The sequence below is a fragment of the Kogia breviceps genome, chromosome 18 (genome assembly GCF_026419965.1).
Source record: "Kogia breviceps isolate mKogBre1 chromosome 18, mKogBre1 haplotype 1, whole genome shotgun sequence".
NCBI lineage: Eukaryota > Metazoa > Chordata > Mammalia > Artiodactyla > Physeteridae > Kogia > Kogia breviceps.
In genome coordinates, this window is record NC_081327.1 from 12649993 (window position 1) to 12669650 (window position 19658).

General features: G+C 52.2%; 1 protein-coding gene across 2 annotated transcripts in view; it reads right to left on the reverse strand.

Moving 5' to 3' along the window:
- The window catches only part of RYR1 (ryanodine receptor 1), a 117283-nt gene extending 102883 nt beyond the window's left edge, over window positions 1–14400 (reverse strand). Inside the window, exons 1-13 of one of the 2 annotated variants that reach the window (XM_059044978.2) lie at window positions 14192–14400; window positions 8907–9026; window positions 7702–7806; window positions 6580–6654; window positions 6409–6487; window positions 5960–6072; window positions 5600–5693; window positions 4352–4445; window positions 4125–4199; window positions 3462–3618; window positions 3157–3321; window positions 1070–1191; window positions 356–551 (exon numbers count right to left, since the gene is read on the reverse strand). In XM_059044978.2, coding sequence (XP_058900961.1) covers window positions 356–551; window positions 1070–1191; window positions 3157–3321; window positions 3462–3618; window positions 4125–4199; window positions 4352–4445; window positions 5600–5693; window positions 5960–6072; window positions 6409–6487; window positions 6580–6654; window positions 7702–7806; window positions 8907–9026; window positions 14192–14239 — 1443 coding nt within the window. In that variant the 5' untranslated portion in view covers window positions 14240–14400. The remainder of the gene's footprint in view (window positions 1–355; window positions 552–1069; window positions 1192–3156; window positions 3322–3461; window positions 3619–4124; window positions 4200–4351; window positions 4446–5599; window positions 5694–5959; window positions 6073–6408; window positions 6488–6579; window positions 6655–7701; window positions 7807–8906; window positions 9027–14191) is intronic. The other variant, XM_059044977.2, reaches the window with a different exon arrangement.
- Between the last annotated feature and the right edge of the window lie 5258 nt (window positions 14401–19658).

Genomic DNA, 19658 nt, shown 5'->3' on the forward strand with positions numbered 1-19658 from the left:
CCACTGGCTTGCCTTGGCCCAGAGCTTACCCTCACCCCGCCCCGTCCTCCCAGGAGAGGGAACAAGTCCTACCCCCGCCTTCAGGTTCCGGTTCCACCTTGCTCTCACAGGCCCCGCCCCTCACCAAAGCCTCGCCCACCAACCCACTCCGGACCCGCTTCAAGGCTCCGCCCCCTCGCGTGTTCCCTACGACCCGCCTCCCCGCCCTGTTCACCCAGGCCAGGGCCTTCCTCCTGCCCCTCCACCTGCCCCGCCCCCTCTCAGACCACTGCTTCCTCGGGTCCGGCAGGCTCCGCCCCTCTTAAGGCCCCGCCCCCGCGCCCACAGACCCCGCCCTCCCGGGCCGCGGCCTCACCTCCTCCTGGAAGAGGCTCTGGCGGTTGCGCAGGCTGCGCAGCTTGCTCTGCTTCTCCTCATGCTGCAGCTCCTCGGAGGGTGGCTCGAAGTAGCCGATGAGGTCCTGCAGGCTCAGGATGACGCCCTCGAGAGGCAGTGCTGTGCCAGCCGGAGACCCCGAGCCCCTCGGCTTTCCGCTGAAGCTGTCCAGGCCCCTAAGGAGACCGCGCACTTATCAGTGAGGGTCCGGGAACACTGTGAGAGTCCCGCCCCCACCCACCCCCGGTCCCTGCCAGACTCCCACAGACACACCTATTTAACCGCGAGAGAGAGAGAGAGAGAGAGAGAGAGAGAGAGACAGAGAGAGAGACAGAGAGAGAGACAGAGAGAGAGAGAGACAGAGAGAGACAGAGAGAGAGAAGGGTATTGATTGGCCCGAGGTGACACAGTGGCCAAGGGCAGAGCTGGGCCTGGGACCCACGCCTGTGTAGGGACAGGTCATGAAAGCAGAGGTCAGGGCTAGGGAGGTCCAGGGCCGAGGGTGTTAGGGGTGTGAAGTCAAAGTCATAGCTGTCGAGGTCAGATTAGGGGTCAAGTATGTAGAGGTCAGGAGTTTGTGTATGTAAGAGGTGTGAATGTCAGAGATAGAGATTAAATGGTCAGGCGCATGAACACAGGAGCATGGGGTCAAGGTGTGGCCTGGCCCCAGGGCAGAGCGGGCCGAGTGGCTCACTTGATGAAGTGGTTGTAGAGGCCACCAGTGCTGTAGATCATGCGGGCGGCCTGGGACTCCTCCTGCTGACAGCGGGTCAGTGACAGCGTGTCGTCCATGTGGCCTTCCTGGTGCAGAATGGCCTGACAGTGGTGGGAGAGAGACGTCAGGAGGGGGCTCAGCCAGCCAGGACCATGCTCCCCAGACCTCCACCCAGACTCTAGACCCCACATTGCCCCCATCCTCTACGGAATCTCTCTGCCAGCTCTGCCCCCAGTCCCTCTTCATCTGTCCCTGTGTCTTTCATTCTCAACCCCTCTCTCTTTTCCCCCTCTCTAGGTCTCTCCTCTCACTCTCTGTCTCTGTCCTCTTTGTTTCTGTCTGTCTGTCTTTGTCTCTCTCTCTCATGCCTATCCCATGCGCTGTCTCTCCCTCTGTCTTTATGTCCATCTCTCTCTCTACCTCTGTCTTTTTTTTTTTAACATCTTTATTGGAGTATAATTGCTTTACAATGGTGTGTTAGTTTCTGCTTTATAACAAAGTGAATCAGTTATACATATACATATGTTCCCATATCTCTTCCCTCTTGCATCTCCCTCCCTCCCACCCTCCCTATCCCACCCCTCTAAGTGGTCAAAAACCACCTAGCTGATCTCCCTGTGCTATGCGGCTGCTTCCCACTAGCTATCTATTCTCTGTCTTTCTTTCTCTCTTTCTCTGTCCCTCTTTGATTCTCCCTGTCTCTCCCTCTCTGTCTCTCTCTATCTTGTCTTTCTCCAGGCCAGACCCTTTCCATTTGTATCTACTAATGACGTATTCCCCCCCAAGAAAGCTCTAATGGCACCCCAAACTTAACATGTCCCAGACACAATGCCTGAACACCCTTCTGGGAGGTGAGACCATCATGGCTGCCGGCTTTCTCCTGAGCTGACCTCCCCAGGACCCCATCCAGTCCAGCAGCTGTAAATACCAACCTGCTGACGACTCCCACATTGCCCTCTCTGGCCCAGGCCTGCCTCTACATCCTCTGCTCTTGTATCCAACCTCAGCCTCATTTTTCACAAACAGGTGCCGCCCTAGTCTTCTCACTGATTCACTCAGCAAGTCTATTGAGTGGTTCAGTTCTAGGCCTTGGGGCCCGTCCTCCTGAGCTGATACTTGGCTGTCCCTGACTCAGTTAATGGCACTTCCCTCCTTCCAGCTGCTCAGCGCAAAAAAGGACCAAAATCATGGTCTCATCCTCAATCCCTCTCCCCCTTACCCTGATATCCAATCTGTCAGAAAATCCTGTTGGCTCTACCCTCAATACAACCAGACTCTGCCCCCTTTCCTCACTCCACAGTCCCCACCCTGGTGCTGTCCACTGGCATCCTCCACCTGTACCAGTGCCCCATAAGCAGCTCAAGAACCCTGTGAACCTGAATCAGGTCACCTCCCGTGCCCTGGCCTGCTCAAGACTATCTTGTGGCTCCATCTCATCCAGAGTAAAAGCCAGGACCCTCCCCAGTGGCCCACAAGGCTCTAGCTGATCTCTTCCCGTCGCCTCTCTGTCCTCATCTCCCACGACTCACCCCTCGCTCACTCTCCTCCAGCCAAACTAGATCTCCTTTCAATGATTGCAACAGACCAACCTCATCCCAACTTCAGGGCCTTTGCACGTGCTGTTCCCTCTGTCAAAAGTAGCTTTCCTATTAGAGAGGGTTTAGTCACAGTGTCTGAGCACAGGGAAGGCAGGGAACAGGTCTGTATAGCTCACCTATTTGTCCACACATACATCCACAACAACTGGGGTACTCAATAATTGGTTGAATGCTATTCTCAGTCTGTTATTACTCATCTTTTTCTCTCCACCTCGGTCTTTCTTATCTCTGTCTCTCTGTCTCTATCTTTCTCTATTTGTCTGTCTCCATGTCTGTCTATACGTCTCTCTCTCTCTCTTCATCTGTGTATTCTTTCTTTTTTCCTGTCTCTCTCAATCTAGTTTCTCTCTCAGTCTTTGTCTTTCTCTCAATCCCATCCTCAAACTCCTAAAGGCTCAAGCATCATCACCCCCAGTCCCCTTCCTGCCCCCGCCTGTACCCCAGCCCTTCCCTCTGCCAGGTGCCCACCTTCTTCTTGAGCACGCCGAGCCGCAGGGCCTTGGGGTCCGGGGCAGCATAGGTTAGCCACAAGCCTGAGGCCACGTGCTGCACAAAGCACAGTGACTCCCCGTATTTGATTTCAGGGGGGCCCATGCCCTCCACATCCCGCTTGGGGGACGTATCCAGCTTCTCCTACAGGGGCAGGGGAAAGAGGTCAGCCTCCTCTGCTTGTGCATTTAATGGAGGAGTCCCCCCAAGAGACTGCAGAGTGGTGGGGGGCTGGGGCGGGATTTGGGGCTCCAGCTGAGGGAGGGTATCCTGACCCCACCGACCTTGGAGATTCGGAAGCAGAAGGAAGTGGCCTTGGTGTGGGCCTTGCTGGCGTCAACCACCACTAGGCCCTGGTCCTCAGTGAGTGCCAAGTACCGCCCGGTGGTGACATGCCGAATGCGGAGTGGCTGGCCCCAGCGCAGGTGGCTCCCACTCCAGCTGCAGAGGGTGAGGACGAGGGAGAGGTCAGAGGCCCCCCAGTTCTCCCATGGACACCATAGTCTCGGTTGAAACTTCCTCAAGCCCTCAGCCCTGTTCCAGGGTGCCCAAATCTTCCTTGGAGCCCTCAAATCCTTCTTAGGAACCCCAGCCTTCCTTTAAGAACCCCAATCTTCTCTCAGGCCCTCACCACTTCCTCAGGGCTGCCCAGATGATTTCAGTGTCGCCAGTTTTCCAGATCTGTCATTTTCTCCCCTCCTTTACCCACAATTTCACTCGAGACCCTGATCTCTCCCTCAGGAACCTCCACTACCCCCAAGACCTCTTTTTCCTCCAGGATTCTAGGACCCTGAGGATCTTTATTGCTCTCTTAGGCTCCCCAGATTTTCCCTCAAAACCCTCCGGTCTCTTCCTCAGTTCTTCCTTCAAGACACTCTTCTCCTCCCAGGGCCCCCAGGAACCCCTAGCCCCTCCCCCAGCCTGCCTCCTCTGCCCCTGACCCCTACCTGATTCTCAGTGGCTCCAGTCTCCAGAGGGAGCGGGCGTGGGTGCACACAGATCCCCCCTCATAGTAGACAAGTCTGGGTACATGGAAGAGAGTGAGGTCAAGAGTTCAGGCTCCAGCCCCCCTGAATCTGATCCCTAATCCTAGGGTTCCAGGCCCCCCTAGCCAGCCTTTGCCATCCCCCTTCCGGCCCGAAGACGCCAGACCCTCTTGTCCCCAAGCCCAGACCTGCGCTGGTCATCACTGTCCGCAGGGGAGATGGTCAGACATTCATCCATGTGTCCATGAAAGAGGCGGAGGACATGGCCCCCGGTCACATAGCCTGGACAGGAGCAAAGGCAAGTGGTCATTGGGAAGCTGGAGCCCCAGAAAGGCCTGGGAGCCATAGTGGAGTTTGCAGGCCCTGCTTCTGCCCTGTGGGAAGCTGGGGGCTGGGTTTAGGGGTCTGCGGATGGAGATCTGAGTTTCAAGGTACAAAGTGGTAGTCTGAGATTTGGGCTCAGCTTGAGGCCTGAAGTAGGGGCATGAGATTTGGGGTCTGAGGTTGGGGGTCTGGGTGTGCAGGGCTGAGGTTGGGAGGTTTGTGGGTCTGGGGTTTAAAGGTCTCAGTTTGGATTTTCGAGGTTGGGTTCAGAGAATGTCATTAGAGATTTGGGTCTAATGTTCCCTGATTCTGAGGTTTGAGTTCCAGGGCTTGATATGGGGGTCTGGGTTTAGAGGTATGATGGTTGGGTCTGAAGTCAGGGTCTGAATTTTGAGTGTTATTTTGGAGGTCTGAGGCTGGTATCTGAGGTTTGAGGTCTGAGGTTTGGAAGGCTTAGCTCTGGGGTCTGAGTCTGGGGAGATGTGAGCTTTGTAGTTAGAAGTTGGTGGGTCTGAGTTTTGGGGTCTGAGATTAAGACCTGAGTTTTGAGATCTGTGGCTTGAGTCTCAGCTTGGGTCTGGCTTAGGGTTCTGAGGTTTGGGGTGTGAGAATTGGGTTCAAAGTTTTGGGTTCACACTTTAGGGTCTCAGCATGGGGGTCTGAAAACTGGGAGATGATTTTGGAGATTTGAGGTTAAAGATGGAGGCATGAAGTTGATTGGCTGAGGTTTGGGGTCTGAATTCGGATTCTTAGTTTGGGGATCTGAGTTTGAATTTGGGGGTCTGGTTTTGGGGGGCTGAGGTCGCATGTGCTTGTCATCTGAGGCTTGGGGTCTGAGGGATAAGCTACAAATTCGATGTTCTAAGCTTTGGGTGTGAGTTTAGGGGTCTGACCTCCAGGACCTGCGTTTGGCATGTGAGCTTTGGGGTCTGAATTAGGAGTCTGATACTGAGTTTTAGGTTTCGAGGTCTGAGCTCTAGGGTTCCAGATTGGTGGGCAGTTGGAGATCTAAGTGTGCATAATTTGGAGATCTTGGTTTGGGGTCTGAGGGGCAGTGTTGAAGGTCTGTTTTGGGGGTCTTAGGTTAGGGGTCAGAGGTCTGGGGTCCTCACCCTCTTCACAGCCGGAGCAGATGGGGTTCATGTTCCACAGTGTCTGCATGAAGGAGGCGTCAACCTGGAGCTCCCCACTGGCCGTCGACAGGTGCTGGGGGCAACCAGGATGTGGCGGTCAGAGATAATGGGGGATGAGCAATAGTTCCAGAGTGAGTCAGAAACCCCGGGTGGAAGCCAGGAAACCGGCAGACAGGAGACCCAAACTTAGAGGCCACAGGTCAAGAAACCGAGATCGAGTCAGGAAATGGGGCATCAGAAACCAGAAATTGGATGGAAACTGGAAATTGGGAGTCAGAGACAAGGCAAACCAATGAGGAGGAGACGGGGTGCGTGTGTGGTGACGGAGATGCTACTCACCAGGTAGCGCTCAGAGGAGACGCTGACGAGGATGAGGTCATCCCCAACTCGGACCTTCTCCCCTTCGGACCTCTGCTTGGAGGCCGGGTGTGTCGTCCACCAACAGGCCTCTCCTATGGGTGGGGGCGGGGTAAGGGCTGTCTAGAATGCTCTTCCCCAAGGCATTCCCAGCCACGGAGACTCCCAGTCCCCCCCGTCCCAAGCTCTCCTCTTACCGCCCCCAGCTCTCTGCCTCACAGTCCGCAGTTCCTGTCCTCAGACTCTGCCTGCTTGCCCGAGTCTCTCTGGCCAGAATGTGTTCATGCACACCCCCAGACTCTCAGCCCCAAAGCCCCCCATCTCTGGCCCTGGAACATCCCGTGCCCGCTCCCGGGGTTCTGCAGACCTTCTGCATCCCAGCTCCCTGCCTGCGGCGTCCCCATCGTACCCCCTCCCTCCAGCCCCTGCACCTATTGCATCCTCCTGCAGTCCCACGTCGAAGGCCAGCTTGTCAGTCATGGAGCGGGAGGTGGTGAGGCAGCTCAGGTACTAGGGTTGTAGCGGGGAGTCAGCCACCTGGCGGGCGGGCGTCACACTCCCTGGCCCCTGCCCCCGCCCCGGCCCCTCCCGGACGCACTTACCATGCCGCTGTGCGAGTGCCGGAGCAGGATGGCATGGCCGTACAGGAGTGTCCTGTGTCCCCCACCCTGGGACGACTGCAGGGGGCAGGGGAGGACACAGAGTGAGAACAGACCCCCCTGAAACATCTGGCCTATCTCAGGTGGGAATACACTTCCCAGAAGACACCATGCTCAGGCCTGGATGCGAAGAAGCCTCAGCTCAGACCCACAACAGATTCTCTGCCTCAGTTTCCCTGCTTCCAGGGGAAGCAAGGTCTGTGTCTCTGAGAAGCCTGTGGATGGGGTGTTTTCTGTTCCCCAAAGCCCACTCTGTCCTCCTTCAACCTGTTAACCAAAGTCACTCAGGGGGCTGAACGCCTCTTCCAGAGGTTCAGATACCTGGGGTCACTCAGGGAAGCCCCCGTATCTCGTGTTCCACGAACTCTAGCCCCCTCTGCTCTCACCTGTCATAACACAGCTGTGCACCGGTACCGTCCTACCAGTTGTTAAACACTGGAGCATCACCCGCAGGGACCTGCCCTGTGCTGCCACCCCCACCCCCCACCCCGGGCCCAAGGAGACTCAGCGCCTCTCGGGGGTGGGTGTGTACACCCTGCACTCGACCGCAGCACGCTCCCCGTCCCAGCTCTCACATGCCCATGCTCTGAGGGGGCCATGTGATGGGGCCACGGGATCACATGGTGGACCCACTCCTGGACCAGAGGGGACTCACACTTGGGATGGAGGGAGGTGATGAGGGGAGAGGACCCATGCGGAGAAGAGCTAGGAGGGTCGGAGGAAAGGATGGAAAAGAGGAGAAAGGAGCAGGTGGGAGAACAGGAGCTCAAAAGCCCCCACCCCGTTCCTTCCTTCCTGCCTGGCCTGTCCTGGGTTCCACAGACCCTGACAACCGGGGTGGGGGAGAGCCCCCAGCCTCTGTGTGCAGGATGTGGACCCAAGAGGCCCACCTGGGGTCAGGAGAGGTGGCAAGGACAGATGACACCCAAGGCCAGACCTACCCACTTATCCAAATTGAGGGCCTGTGGGGGGCAGGGCAGAGAGAGGAAGAAGAACAGATGGTAAATGACCCCCAGGTCCTCCCACCCGTCCCTGCCACCCATCCCACCTGGGTGGGAGCCTCACCTCCACGCCGGCCTCCACGGTGTTGGCCAGCATCTCCTGCAGGGCTCGGACGGACAGGGACTGCTCCAGGACGAAGCAACAGATGGCCAGATCGGGGGGCACATTCTGGGGGGTGGGGAGATGTGAATGGGGGACCTGAAGGCTCCAGAGTGCTGGTGCATGCCCTGCCCCTAGTCTAAATACCTACACCCCTTAGAGACCCAGACCCGACCCCAACCCTCCAAGAAGCCCTGCCCTCTGCCTCCCGCTTCAAACACCCTGAATTCGCACCAACATCCCAGAAGACACCTCTGCTCTGCCTCCTCCCTCACACCCCTATACCCCACCCAAACCTCACAGAAGTTTCCACACCACACCTAATCCCATAGGAAGCCTCAGCCCCTGTCAGACACAGTCCACCCACCCGACTCAGGGAGCCCCCTCCTTGCCCTCCCGGCAGAAAACCCAAATCTCTCCAACCCCAAAGGAAGCCCCAGCTCCTGCCCTCTCCCTCAGACGCCTGTGAACACTGCTTCAAAGTCCCAGGGGCAAGGTCCCACCTCACACCTCCCACCTCAGTCTCCCACCCAGGCACCTCAAGCACTTAGACACCCTTCCCCTTGGACCCAAGACTGTCTGCCCACCTCAGGCCCCTGGCCTCCTCCCTCATCAAACTCCCAGTCTCCTCCCTTTCCCAGCCTCCACCCCATCGCCCCAGGTCACCTCCTCCCTCAGACCCTGAGTTCACCTCAGGTTCAGACCCCAGGCTCCCTCCACACCTCTCAGCCTCCAACCCCCTCCTCAGTCAGCCCCTTGCTGGCACCCCCCTGACCCTCCAGGCTGTTCTGCTTTGGATTGAAGACCCTCTGCCCCCTCAGACACCTGCCTCCTAAGACCCCCTGCCCATCCCTCCTCAGACCTCCACCTCCACCCACCACAGACCCCTGCCCCTTCCCCTCGTAAGCCCCCTCCCATTTTCGCTCCTATCAGCAACCCCTTCAGATCCCCTCTTCTTTGAACTCAAGACCTTCTATCTCCTTAGATCCCCTCCCTCTTCCCCCAGGGCCCCAGCTCCCCTCCTCAGGCCTCCAGCCCCCTTTCCCTCTTAGCCCCCCTCCCTATTCCCCCTCCTGTCAGCATCCCCTCTCCAGACTCCCAGACCCCTCTTCTTTGGGCCCCAGGCTCTCTGCCCCCCAGACCCCCTCTTCCTTCCATCCTGCACAGACCTGGGCATTGCTGGTGGTCTCCAGGAAGCAGAGGCGGTTGCCGAAGCCCTCGGCGGCCAGGCAGAGCTTGAGCTGCTCCTTGAGCACCATGGCGCTGCACTGCAGGACCATCTCGTCGTCCTGGGGATGGGCAGAGGGTCAGGGCGGGCGCCCGCACCCCACACGCATCCCGCAGACACAGTACCATGGGCCACCCATCTGGCCCTTCTCCCCGGGAAAAAGATGCGACTAATAACAGCCACCCTCGCCATTTATCAAGTAGGGGCCCGTGTTGAGCACTGTACGTGCTTCTAACATCCCCATGAGATCCAAGCCAGTGGCATCCCCACGTTAAAATGGGGAAACTGAGGCTCAATGAGGGGACATGGCTTGTCCAAGGCCACACGGCTGATAAAAGAAGCAGCTGGGGGCTTCCCTGGTGGCGCAGTGGTTGAGAGTCCGCCTGCCGATGCAGGGGACGCAGGTTCGTGCCCCGGTTCAGGAAGATCCCACATGCCGCCGAGCGGCTGGGCCCGTGAGCCATGGCCGCTGAGCCTGCGCGTCCGGAGCCTGTGCTCCGCAACGGGAGGGGCCACAGCAGTGAGAGGCTCACGTACAGCAAAAAAAAAAAAAAAAAAAGAAGCAGCTGGGATCTGAACTCCAGTCCAATTGACTCCAGAGGACTCCCAGGTGGGGGTCCACAAGGTGAGTCACTGGAGGGTGGAAGATATGAGCACCTCAAGTTAAATGGCTTTTGAGTTCAGCCTTATCTGATTATTCTTTTGTGTATTTTAATAGTAGCTGTCATTTAAGGAGTGCTGTCTAATGACTCTTGAATGCAGTGCCAGAGTCTGGACTGGATCCTGGATGGAGGGGAAATGCCATAAAAGATGGTATAGAGACAAGTGGTGAAAGGTGAAACAGACTGTGAATTAGATGATGGTATCATAGCCATACGAAATCTCCTGATTTTGATAACTGTGCTGTGTGGTTCTGTGAGAGACATCCCTTGTTTTTTTAGGAAACAGACACCGAAGGATTTAGGGATGAAGGGTATCATGCCCACAGCTTACTCTCAAACAGCTTAGGAAAAAAATAGGGAGAGAGAGGGAGGGAGAGATGGAGGGAATGATAAAGCAGACAGGCTACATCCTAACATTTGGGGGAAATGACGGAAGGCCACATGCGAGTCCTCTGAGCTAACCTTGCAACTTTTCTCTAAGTGTGAAATAATCTCGAAGGTATAAATTAAAATTTTAAGTAAAATAAACAACCTTCTGAGGTAAGTCCTAGTATGTGAACCTGTGGAAACAGAGGCCTAGAGAGGTGAAGTGACTTGCCTGAGGTCACACAGCCGGCGCAGCTTGTGGGATCTTAGTTTCCCTTGTGGGGTCTTAGTTTCCCGACCAGGGATCGAACCTGCACCCCCTGCAGTGGAAGTGTGGAGTCCTAAACACTGGACCGCCAGGGAAGTACCAATATGCCACTTTTAGAACGTTAGACCACCTCTTGATATGTTAGTAGAATAGCCTATATTACACTCATAACTAATATAAATGTATGTGGGGGCTTGCTCAACATTTTTACTGATAGAGGTTTCAATCAAAATTGATGGGAAAAAAAACAGATGGAGACCGCAGTGTTTAGCCACAGTTACGACAGTGATGGGCTTCCCTGGTGGCGCGGTGGTTGCGAGTCCGCCTGCCGATGCAGCGGACATGGGTTCACGCCCCGGTCCGGGAAGATCCCACATGACGCGGAGCGGCTGGGCCCGTGAGCCATGGCCGCTGAGCCTGCGCGTCTGGAGCCTGTACTCCGCAACGGGAGAGGCCACAGCAGTGAGAGGCTCACGTACCTCAAAAAAAAAAAAAAAAAAAAAAAAAAAAAAGACAGTGATTATTCCATTTTACAGCAAAGGAAACAGGTTCAAGGAGGCTAGGCATTCTGCCTGAAGTCACACAGACTCCAGCCCTTCCAGAAAATCCTGGGCTTCACCCCACACAGGCAGCCCTCATTCTTTCTGTCAGCCTGGGAGGAGGGAGAGAGATTCATCCTGTTGGCCAGAGGCCCCAGGACTGCTCTGTCCTATTACCCCCAACCCCGACATCTTGGCATATGCCGTGTATTCACAGGGATCATACAGCTTGCATTTATTAAGTACATACTCTCTGCTAGACCTCATGCTCAGGGCTTTACATTCATCTAATAGACACTGATTAAGCGTCTGCTATGTGCCAGGCACTGATCTAGGCACTGGATATAGAGCAGCGAATAAAGCAGACAAATTCCCTGTCCTTGGGGGACTGACATCCTTGTTGGGGGAAATGCAATGAACAGGTAAATCAATTTATAATGTTAATTTCAGTGATAAGTGTTACGGAAAAAATAACCCAGGGTGATGTAAGAGAGTGGCTTTTGGGGTAGAGATGACATCAGTGAGGGGGGGTGAAGTGACAGCCTCTCCAAGGAGGTGACATTTGAGCTGAGTCTTGTCTGAATAACAAGAAGGAATCAGGCCCAATCATCTCTGGAGGAAGAAAATTCCCAGAAGAGGAGTTGGCCTGTGCAAAGGCCTGGGGCCGTGGGTATTCAGAAAAAGCAAGGGAGACAGCCTGGCGCTGCTGCCATCAGGAGAAAGGGAGAAAGTGGGAGGAGACGAGCCCAGAGAGGTATTTGCATGGACCCACTGAATCCTTATGGTACATATTTTTGTCCCCATTTTCCAGACTGGGAAACTGAGGCTCATAGAGAAAAATAAAAATCACTTGCCCAAAGGTAGGAAGCAGGCAAATGGCAAAACCAAGATATAAACCAGGGATAGGGAGCCTAATCCCTACACCAATAATTCTCTAACTTTCTCCTGCATCAGAATGAAGGGGGGCAGCCTGGTTAAAAATGCAAATTCCTTGCTGCCCCAGTCTCCCCCTCAACACCAAGAGCCTGATTCAGTAGATCTGGGGTCAGCAGGGAATCTGGACCATTAACCAGCCCCCAGGAGGTTCTGACATGGGCCATGCTTTGAGGAACCCCAGCCTGGGCAGGGCTGGATGTTGCCACCCATCAAAAGGAAATGAAATGAACTTGGGGGCCATGCCCATCATGCTTAAAAAGTGAAATAAAAGTAGAGCAAGAACAGAAAATAGCAGCATGCCCCTTGTGTTCTAAGGGCTACCTATATTTCATGAAACTTGTTTCAGTTAAAAATAGTTGTGTGTGAATGCACCTAATTTGAGCATAACAGCATGAATTGGAGGCAACCCAAATGTCCATCAGCAGGTGAACTGATAAACAAATTGTAGCGTATTCACACAATGGAATACTACAAAAAGAAATGAATTCTTGATACACACTACATGGATTAATGTCAAAAATGTTACAGTGTGCAAAAGAAGCAAGACAAATGAGCATATATTTTATATGAAACACTAGTTACTGACTTATGGAATCTATGGTCACATAAAGCAGATGGGCAGGGTGATTACTGCAAAAAGCCAAAAGGAACTTTCTGGGGTAAAGGAAATGTTCTATTGATTATGATAGTGGTTACATGGGTGTGTACAGCTTGTCAGTTGTAACACCCAAAACGGGTACAATTTATTGCATGTCCATTATAGCTCAATAAAGTTGACTTTTTATAATGTATGTGAATATATGCATGTACTGGGTTGCAATATAAAATATATTTCTTACCAGTGGGATGAGATCCAAAACGTTTGAGAAAACCACCACATAACCTCAGTAAAGTTCAGGAAAATGGACCCAGTCTGGGGCCAAGAGATGCCAAGGCCAAGCCTCTAGAATCCAACACTGGCTAGCCAGGCAAGTCTGAGCCCAGTTTTCCTCTTATGAAAGCAGGAGGGCTGGCCCCCAGGGGCATCCAGAGATGACACTTCCTGGCCTTAACCTTGGTCAGTGACTCCCACTCAGGCCTCAGTTTCCCTCAAAACTCCCAGGGAGATAAAGATAGGGCCCTACCTCAGATGATAGGGCAGCGAGGATATAATTAGATGCCTCAGGAGGCTGAGGCCCTGGGCATGGGGCCTGACGTAGAGTGGCTGCTCAGGGGCTCAAGGCCATGGCCACAGTCTTAGGGCTGGGGAGGAGGGGAGAGCCCAACCCATGGTGTCTGCTAAGGGACTGGAGCCAGTGCAAGAGTCTACGGTGAAGCTAGGCCTCCTCCCATGGCCGAATGTCCAGCTGTCCCTATCCTTCACTACCAGCCCCAGCTGTTCATTCCTCCCTCCCAGGAAACCAGAGCCGGCTCACCAGGGTCCTATTCTGGGGCCGGAATGCTGTGTCAGCATTTCCCAGGGCCTGGAGGGGGGTGGGGAGGGGCTAGTGCAGGATCAGCGGACCTGGCCCAGAAGAGAGAATATCCCCTCCCATATTCACAGCCCCACACCCGGGAGAGCCACTGGGAGGGAAAAGTGGGAAGGACTTCGAGATGGGCAGCCCCTCCCCCCATCCTCTCCCTGTCCCCTGCCCAGGCCCCAGAAAAGCAGACTATTCTGGGCGGGACACCTGTTGTTCCAATTCCCATCCCTGCCCCACCCCCGCCAGCCGAGGGTCAGAGATGCAGAGACAGACACAGTTGAAGACACAGTGAGAAACACAGAGGGCCTGAAGCCAAAGAACAAAGCCAGAGACAGAGACAGGGAGACAGAGATGGAAAGAGACAGAGACACAGACAACCCAAAGAGACAGATAGGGAGAGACACCACCCAGAGACCATTAGCAGCCATATCTGACCCTTCTCTCCAAAACCAAGTGGGGGAAGAAAGAAGACCCAGAAACAGGGGGACCCTCAGGAGACCCTCAAGGGCTGGGAGTTCAAAGGAGTTGTGTCCTTCAGTCCACCACAGCCCTCTTTCCAATAATTTAAATAGGTCAGAGTCTAGAGCAAAAAGAGAATTAGGGCTAAGTGGGGGGTGGGGGAGGGGGACAGCTAAATTAAGCTCAGGAATTAGAACCACCTTCCCCAAGTGCCTGCTTCCAGAGTGGTGGGAGGGGGTGCTCTCTCAGCGGCCCCCTTCGCTGGGACAAATCGCTAGTGTCAGAAGAGAGGGTGGAGGAGGGGGGATCCTCCTCCCCATTCTGTAGTCCCAGATTCCGATAATTCTCTGACGAGAAAATGGGGGAGACTAAGAGAAACAAAAACGGAGAAAGACGGAGTGACAGTCACCCAAAGGGAGAGAGGAGAGACCCCAGAGTCTCAGAGACCACCAGCAATCAGGACAAAGGCATTGGAGACAGAGACACACTCAGACCAGAGAGAGTACCAGAGACTCCAACACAGAGATACTCACCGTCCGCAGAAACTGGACCTCATCCTCGCCCTCTCCTCCGTCACCCATGATGTCGAGGCCAGAGGTGCTGGGGCTGAGGTCGGTGACTAAGAGGAGGGGGCCGAAGGCTGGACGGGTGGGCTGGGAGCGAATTGGTGTCGGAGACCTCTGGGGACGCCAGAGGCACCCGCGGCGTAGACGGAACTGCGTGGATGACTCTTGTGCTGGACAGAGCTGGGAGGAGGTCCCCGCCCCCGGGTCTACATTGGAGCAGGACGGCCAAGGCCACGCCCCTTTGACGGAGCCCCGCCCACAAACCCCAAACCTTGGCCAAAGGTGCGCTTGGGGTAGTGGGGCTTGGGGGAGTGTCTTTACGGTAGCTACCCTCTCTCCCCCGTCGCGATAAGGAAGGTGCTATCATTCTCCTATTTCACAGAGAGCAAACTGAGGCTCTGAATGGGGAAGCCCCTGCTTGATGTCGTACAGCAGAGAGGGGATGCACACTAGGTCTCCTGGCTTTAAAAAGCACCATACACAGTGATTAAAAATATGGACTCTGAGACAGACTGGATCCAAATCCCTGTCTTGCCACCCTTTTGTGTGACCTTGAACAAGTCACTTCGCCTCTCTGTGCCTCAGTTTCCTCAACTGGTAAGGAGGATATTAATAGTACCTACCTCACAGGGCTGCTGCAAGGATTAAATTAGATTATTTGCAGCATTTAAAACTGTACCAATACAGATGCAGCCACTGTGGAAAACAGTATGGAAGTTTCTCAAAAAAACTAAAAATAGAACTACCATATGACCCAGCAATTCCACTCCTGGGTATGTATCCGAAAAAAAAAAACCCAAAACACTAATTCAAATAGATAACATGCACCCAATATTCATAGCAGCATTATTTACAATTGCCAAGAGATGGAAGCATCCTAAATATTCATCAGCAGATGAATGTATAAAGAAGATGTGGTATATTATATACAATGGAATACTACTCATAAAAAAAAGAACGAAATTTTGCCCTTTGCAGCAACACGCATGGACTTGCAGGGCATTATGCTGAGTGAAATAAGTCAGACAGAGAAAGACAAATACTGTATGATATCACTTACATGAGGAATCTAAAAAATACAACAAACTAGTGAATATAACAGAAAAGAAGCAGATTCACAGATATAGAGAACAAATTAGTGGTTACCAGTGGGGGCGGGCGGGGGGGCGGGGAAGGAGCCATAAAGGGGAGGGGGAGTGGGAGGTACAAACTACTGGGAGTAAGATAGGCTCAAGGACATATTGTACAACACGGGGAATATAGCCAATATTTTGTAATAACTGTAAATGAAAAGTAACCTTTAAAAATAGCATTTAGGGCTTCCCTGGTGGCACAGTGGTTGAGAGTCTGCCTGCCGATGCAGCGGACATGGGTTCACGCCCCGGTCCGGGAAGATCCCACATGCCGCGGAGCGGCTGGGCCCGTGAGCCATGGCCGCTGAGCCTGCACGTCCGGAGCCTGTGCTCCGCAACGGGAGAGGCCACAACAGTGAGAGGCCCGCGTACCGCAAAAAAAAAAAAATTGTATTTAAAAACTACCTATACAGGGCTTCCCTGGTGGCGCAGTGGTTAAGAATCCGCCTGCCAATTCAAGGCACAAGGGTTCGAGCCCTGGTCCAGGAAGATTCCACATGCCGCAGAGCAGCTAAGCCTGTGAGTCATAACAACTGAGCCTGCGCTCTAGAGCCCGTGCTCCGCAGCAAGAGAAGCCACAGCAATGAGAAGCCCGCACTCCGCAACGAAGAGTAGCCTCCGCTCGCCACAACTAGAGAAAGCCTGCGTGGAGCAACAAAGGCCCAACGCAGCCCAAAATAAATAAATAAATAAATAAATAAATAATTTTAAAACTACCTATACATAGAAAATGTTAAGTAAGTGTTGCTAGCGTCATCATGGTCTTCGTCATCATCATCATTATTATAAAAACTTATGAGGCAGGAATAATAGGCATAGTATCTACTATCTAGTCTTTTGTGTGCCTGTCACATTTCAGGCTCTGGACTATGACCTTTTCACTGAATCTCATTAGTTCTCACAACAATCCTGCTATTATTTACATTGTTTAGAGGAGGAAATAAAAATGTGTGGTCCTTGCCACATATGGTTTTAAGGACACGACCTGAAAAAACGAGGTACAGCCACCCCCCCACCGATATCTGTGGGTTTCTCATTTGCAGATTCAACCAACTGCAGATCAAAAACAAAAATTTTTTTAATTAATTTATTTATTTTTGCTGTGTTGGGTCTTCGTTTCTGTGCGAGGGCTTTCTCTAGTTGTGGCAAGTGGGGGCCACTCTTCATCGCGGTGCGAGGGCCTCTCACTGTCACGGCCTCTCTTTTTGCGGAGAACAGGCTCCAGACGCGCAGGCTCAGTAGTTGTGGCTCACGGGCCTAGTTGCTCCACGGCATGTGGGATCCTCCCAGACCAGGGCTCAAACCCGTGTCCCCTGCATTAGCAGGCAGATTCTCAACCACTGCGCCACCAGGGAAGCCCCCCAAATTTATTTTTAATTCCAGAAATTTCCAAAAAGCAAAACTTGAATTTGCCACAGGCCCGCAACTATTTCCATAGCATTTGCATTGTGTGTACAACTATTTCCATAGCATTTACATTGTATGTACAACTATTTCCATAGCATTTACATTGTAATAGGTATTACAAGTATCTAAAGATGATGCAAATTTTACCAGAGGATGTGCGTAGGTTAATGCAAATACTACACCATTTTATATAAGGGACTTGAGCATCCATAGATTTTGGTATCCAAGGGGGTCCTGGAACCAAACCCCTGTGGATGCTGAGGGATGACTATAGTTCTCACAGTAATCTTGTGAAGTCAGTACTTGTATGGTGCCCATTTTCCAGATGAGGAAAGCTGAGCACAGAGAGGTGAAGTAACTTGCCCAAGGTCACACAGAGGCTGAGCCAGGAATTTGAACCCAGAGCCATGGCACATACGTTTGTACCATATTATCAGATTATATAATGTGTAATTATATAATTAGATATTTAGACTAATATAATTATGTAACAACGATATGTTTATCTGTCATACACTATATAATGCACACTTGTATATTAAATATGAAGTTTTCCCTCAGAGTTGTATATATAACAGAAAATTATTCTGTGTCATTGTGCATTACATCATAAGATATTAATAGCATTTCCTTTTTCTGTCAGTCATCATTATGTGTTTTAGGACCTACCCATGTTGCTCTGTGGACACCTGGTCTGTGGCCGCGGGGGTTTTGCAGGCCTCCCTGGTGACTGTCCCCTTCTGTTTATTCCCACTCCCACCTGCAGAGGTGACACCTCCCCCAAAATAACATTGCAGTGAACTTCCTTGTATATGTCCCCGTGTGGAACTGAGGGAGAAGGTCTCGGTATGCACACCCTGGAGCTAAACGTGGGGTCACAGCTCCACGCACACACTTAAGTTGACTGCATCTCCAAGCGGTGCTCAGGAAGGGCTGTCCCCTATCAGTACATAGGGTTTCTCCGTCCCCAAGGCCCCAACCTCCACTTGGCATTTTTCCAACTTCTAATTTTTGCCAGACCAATAGGATGACTCACTGTCGTTTCAATTTGCACTTCCCTGATCTCCTACCTATAATTTCTAGCACCTTCTCAGGTGCCTGTCAAGAGAGTTTTGGGGTCTCCTCCTCACCCTCACCCTCTTTGCCCATTTTTCTATCAGAGTGGTTGTCTTTTTCTCTTGCTGACTTGCAGCTGTCCCTTTTCCATTCTAGATATTAATCTCTCCTTGATTTTAAACTTTTTTTTTTTTTGGCCGCACCACGAGTCATGAAGGATCTTAGTTCCCCCACCAGGGCTCAAACCCGCGCCCCCTGCAGTGGAAGCTCAGAGTCTTAACCACTGGACCGCCAGAGAAGTCTCGATTTTACACATTTTAAATATTGTTTTTCCTCTCTGTCATCTGATATTTGTTCCATGGTGTCCTCATTAAAAGAAATCTTTATTTGGATGTTATCAAATGAATCCTGTTTCTGCCTCATGAGCTTTTGTGGTTTGCTTCAGCAGTCTTTTCCTTTGCGGTTGTTGGTGTTATTGTTGGTATTAACCATCCCCGAGGGCCATGAGGGCGGCACACGTTTATACCAGTGCCAGGGACCTTTGCCCGTCTCCCTCTCTGAGGCTTCTCTGAGTCCTGGGGGCCTGGAGACACTCTCCCACTATAAGCTGGGCTCAGCCAAGGCTGTTACATCACCTCTTGTAAAGCAGGTGCCGAGGAGATAGGCTGAGAGTCAGACAGACAGCATATCACGGAGAGCACTCTTGAGATCAAAGGAGAGAGAAGAGAAAAGGCAGGTGGAGGAAAACATGGAGAGGGTCTGCAACCATACAGCATGGCATGGAATGAAAAGCTAAAGAGAATGGGCTCTGTGCTTGTCTAAATGTTCTGGCCTGAAAAAAAAAATCCATGGTGACTTCTTTCAGTGCAAAAATAGACTTCTAAGAGAGCTTTGGTTGAATGGACTCACTTACTAGGTTTGGCAGAATCATACTAAATACTGTGACCATTAATCCACTGTTGGGTATCTACCCTACAGAACTGCACACCACAACGTTCACCGAAAGTCAGGGGCTAGAATAACAGCAGCAGCATTATTCACAGCAGCCTCAAACTGGAAACAACTCAAATGTCCATCACAGGAAAATCAATCAATAAATCATGGACTAATCACATGATGGAAGACTATACAACAACCAAAGGGATGAGCTAAAGCTAAATATAACATGGAAGAATCACAAAGACTTGATGTTGAATGAAAGAAGCCAGGGACTTCCCTGGTGGTCCGGTGGCTAAGACTCCGCACTTCCAGTGCAGGGGGCCTGGGTTCGATCCCTGGTCAGGGAACTAGATCCCACATGCATGTTGCAACTAAGAGTTCGCATACTGCAAGAAATGATCCTGCATGCCACCGCTAAAGATCTCGCACATCGCAACTAAGACCTGGAGCAGCCTAAATAAATTAATTAATTAAAAAATAAAAAAGAAGCCAGACAGATAGTTGTTTCCATTTATATACAGCTCAAAAACAGGCAAAACTACTCTGTTAGAAATCAGGTTACTGGTAACTTTGGGGAGATAGCACTGGGAAGGAACACAAGGGGGCTTATGGGGAATGGAAATGTTCTATTTCTCGATTCGTGTGAATGTCACAGGGACATACTCGGTTTGTCACCTTTCAACAACCTAAACACTTAATGATTTGACTCTTTTTTGTACTTCAATTTTAAAATGTGTCCAAAAAATGTCAAGCATGACACATTTAGGTAAGCAAAAACAAGCATGCATACTCAAAAGAAAAGTCTGTGTTTCTATGAGCATGTGTCTATGTACTTAAAAGCACAGCCAACAGATCAGATGAAACCCAACCATGTATGATATTGGTCACCCCTGCCTAAC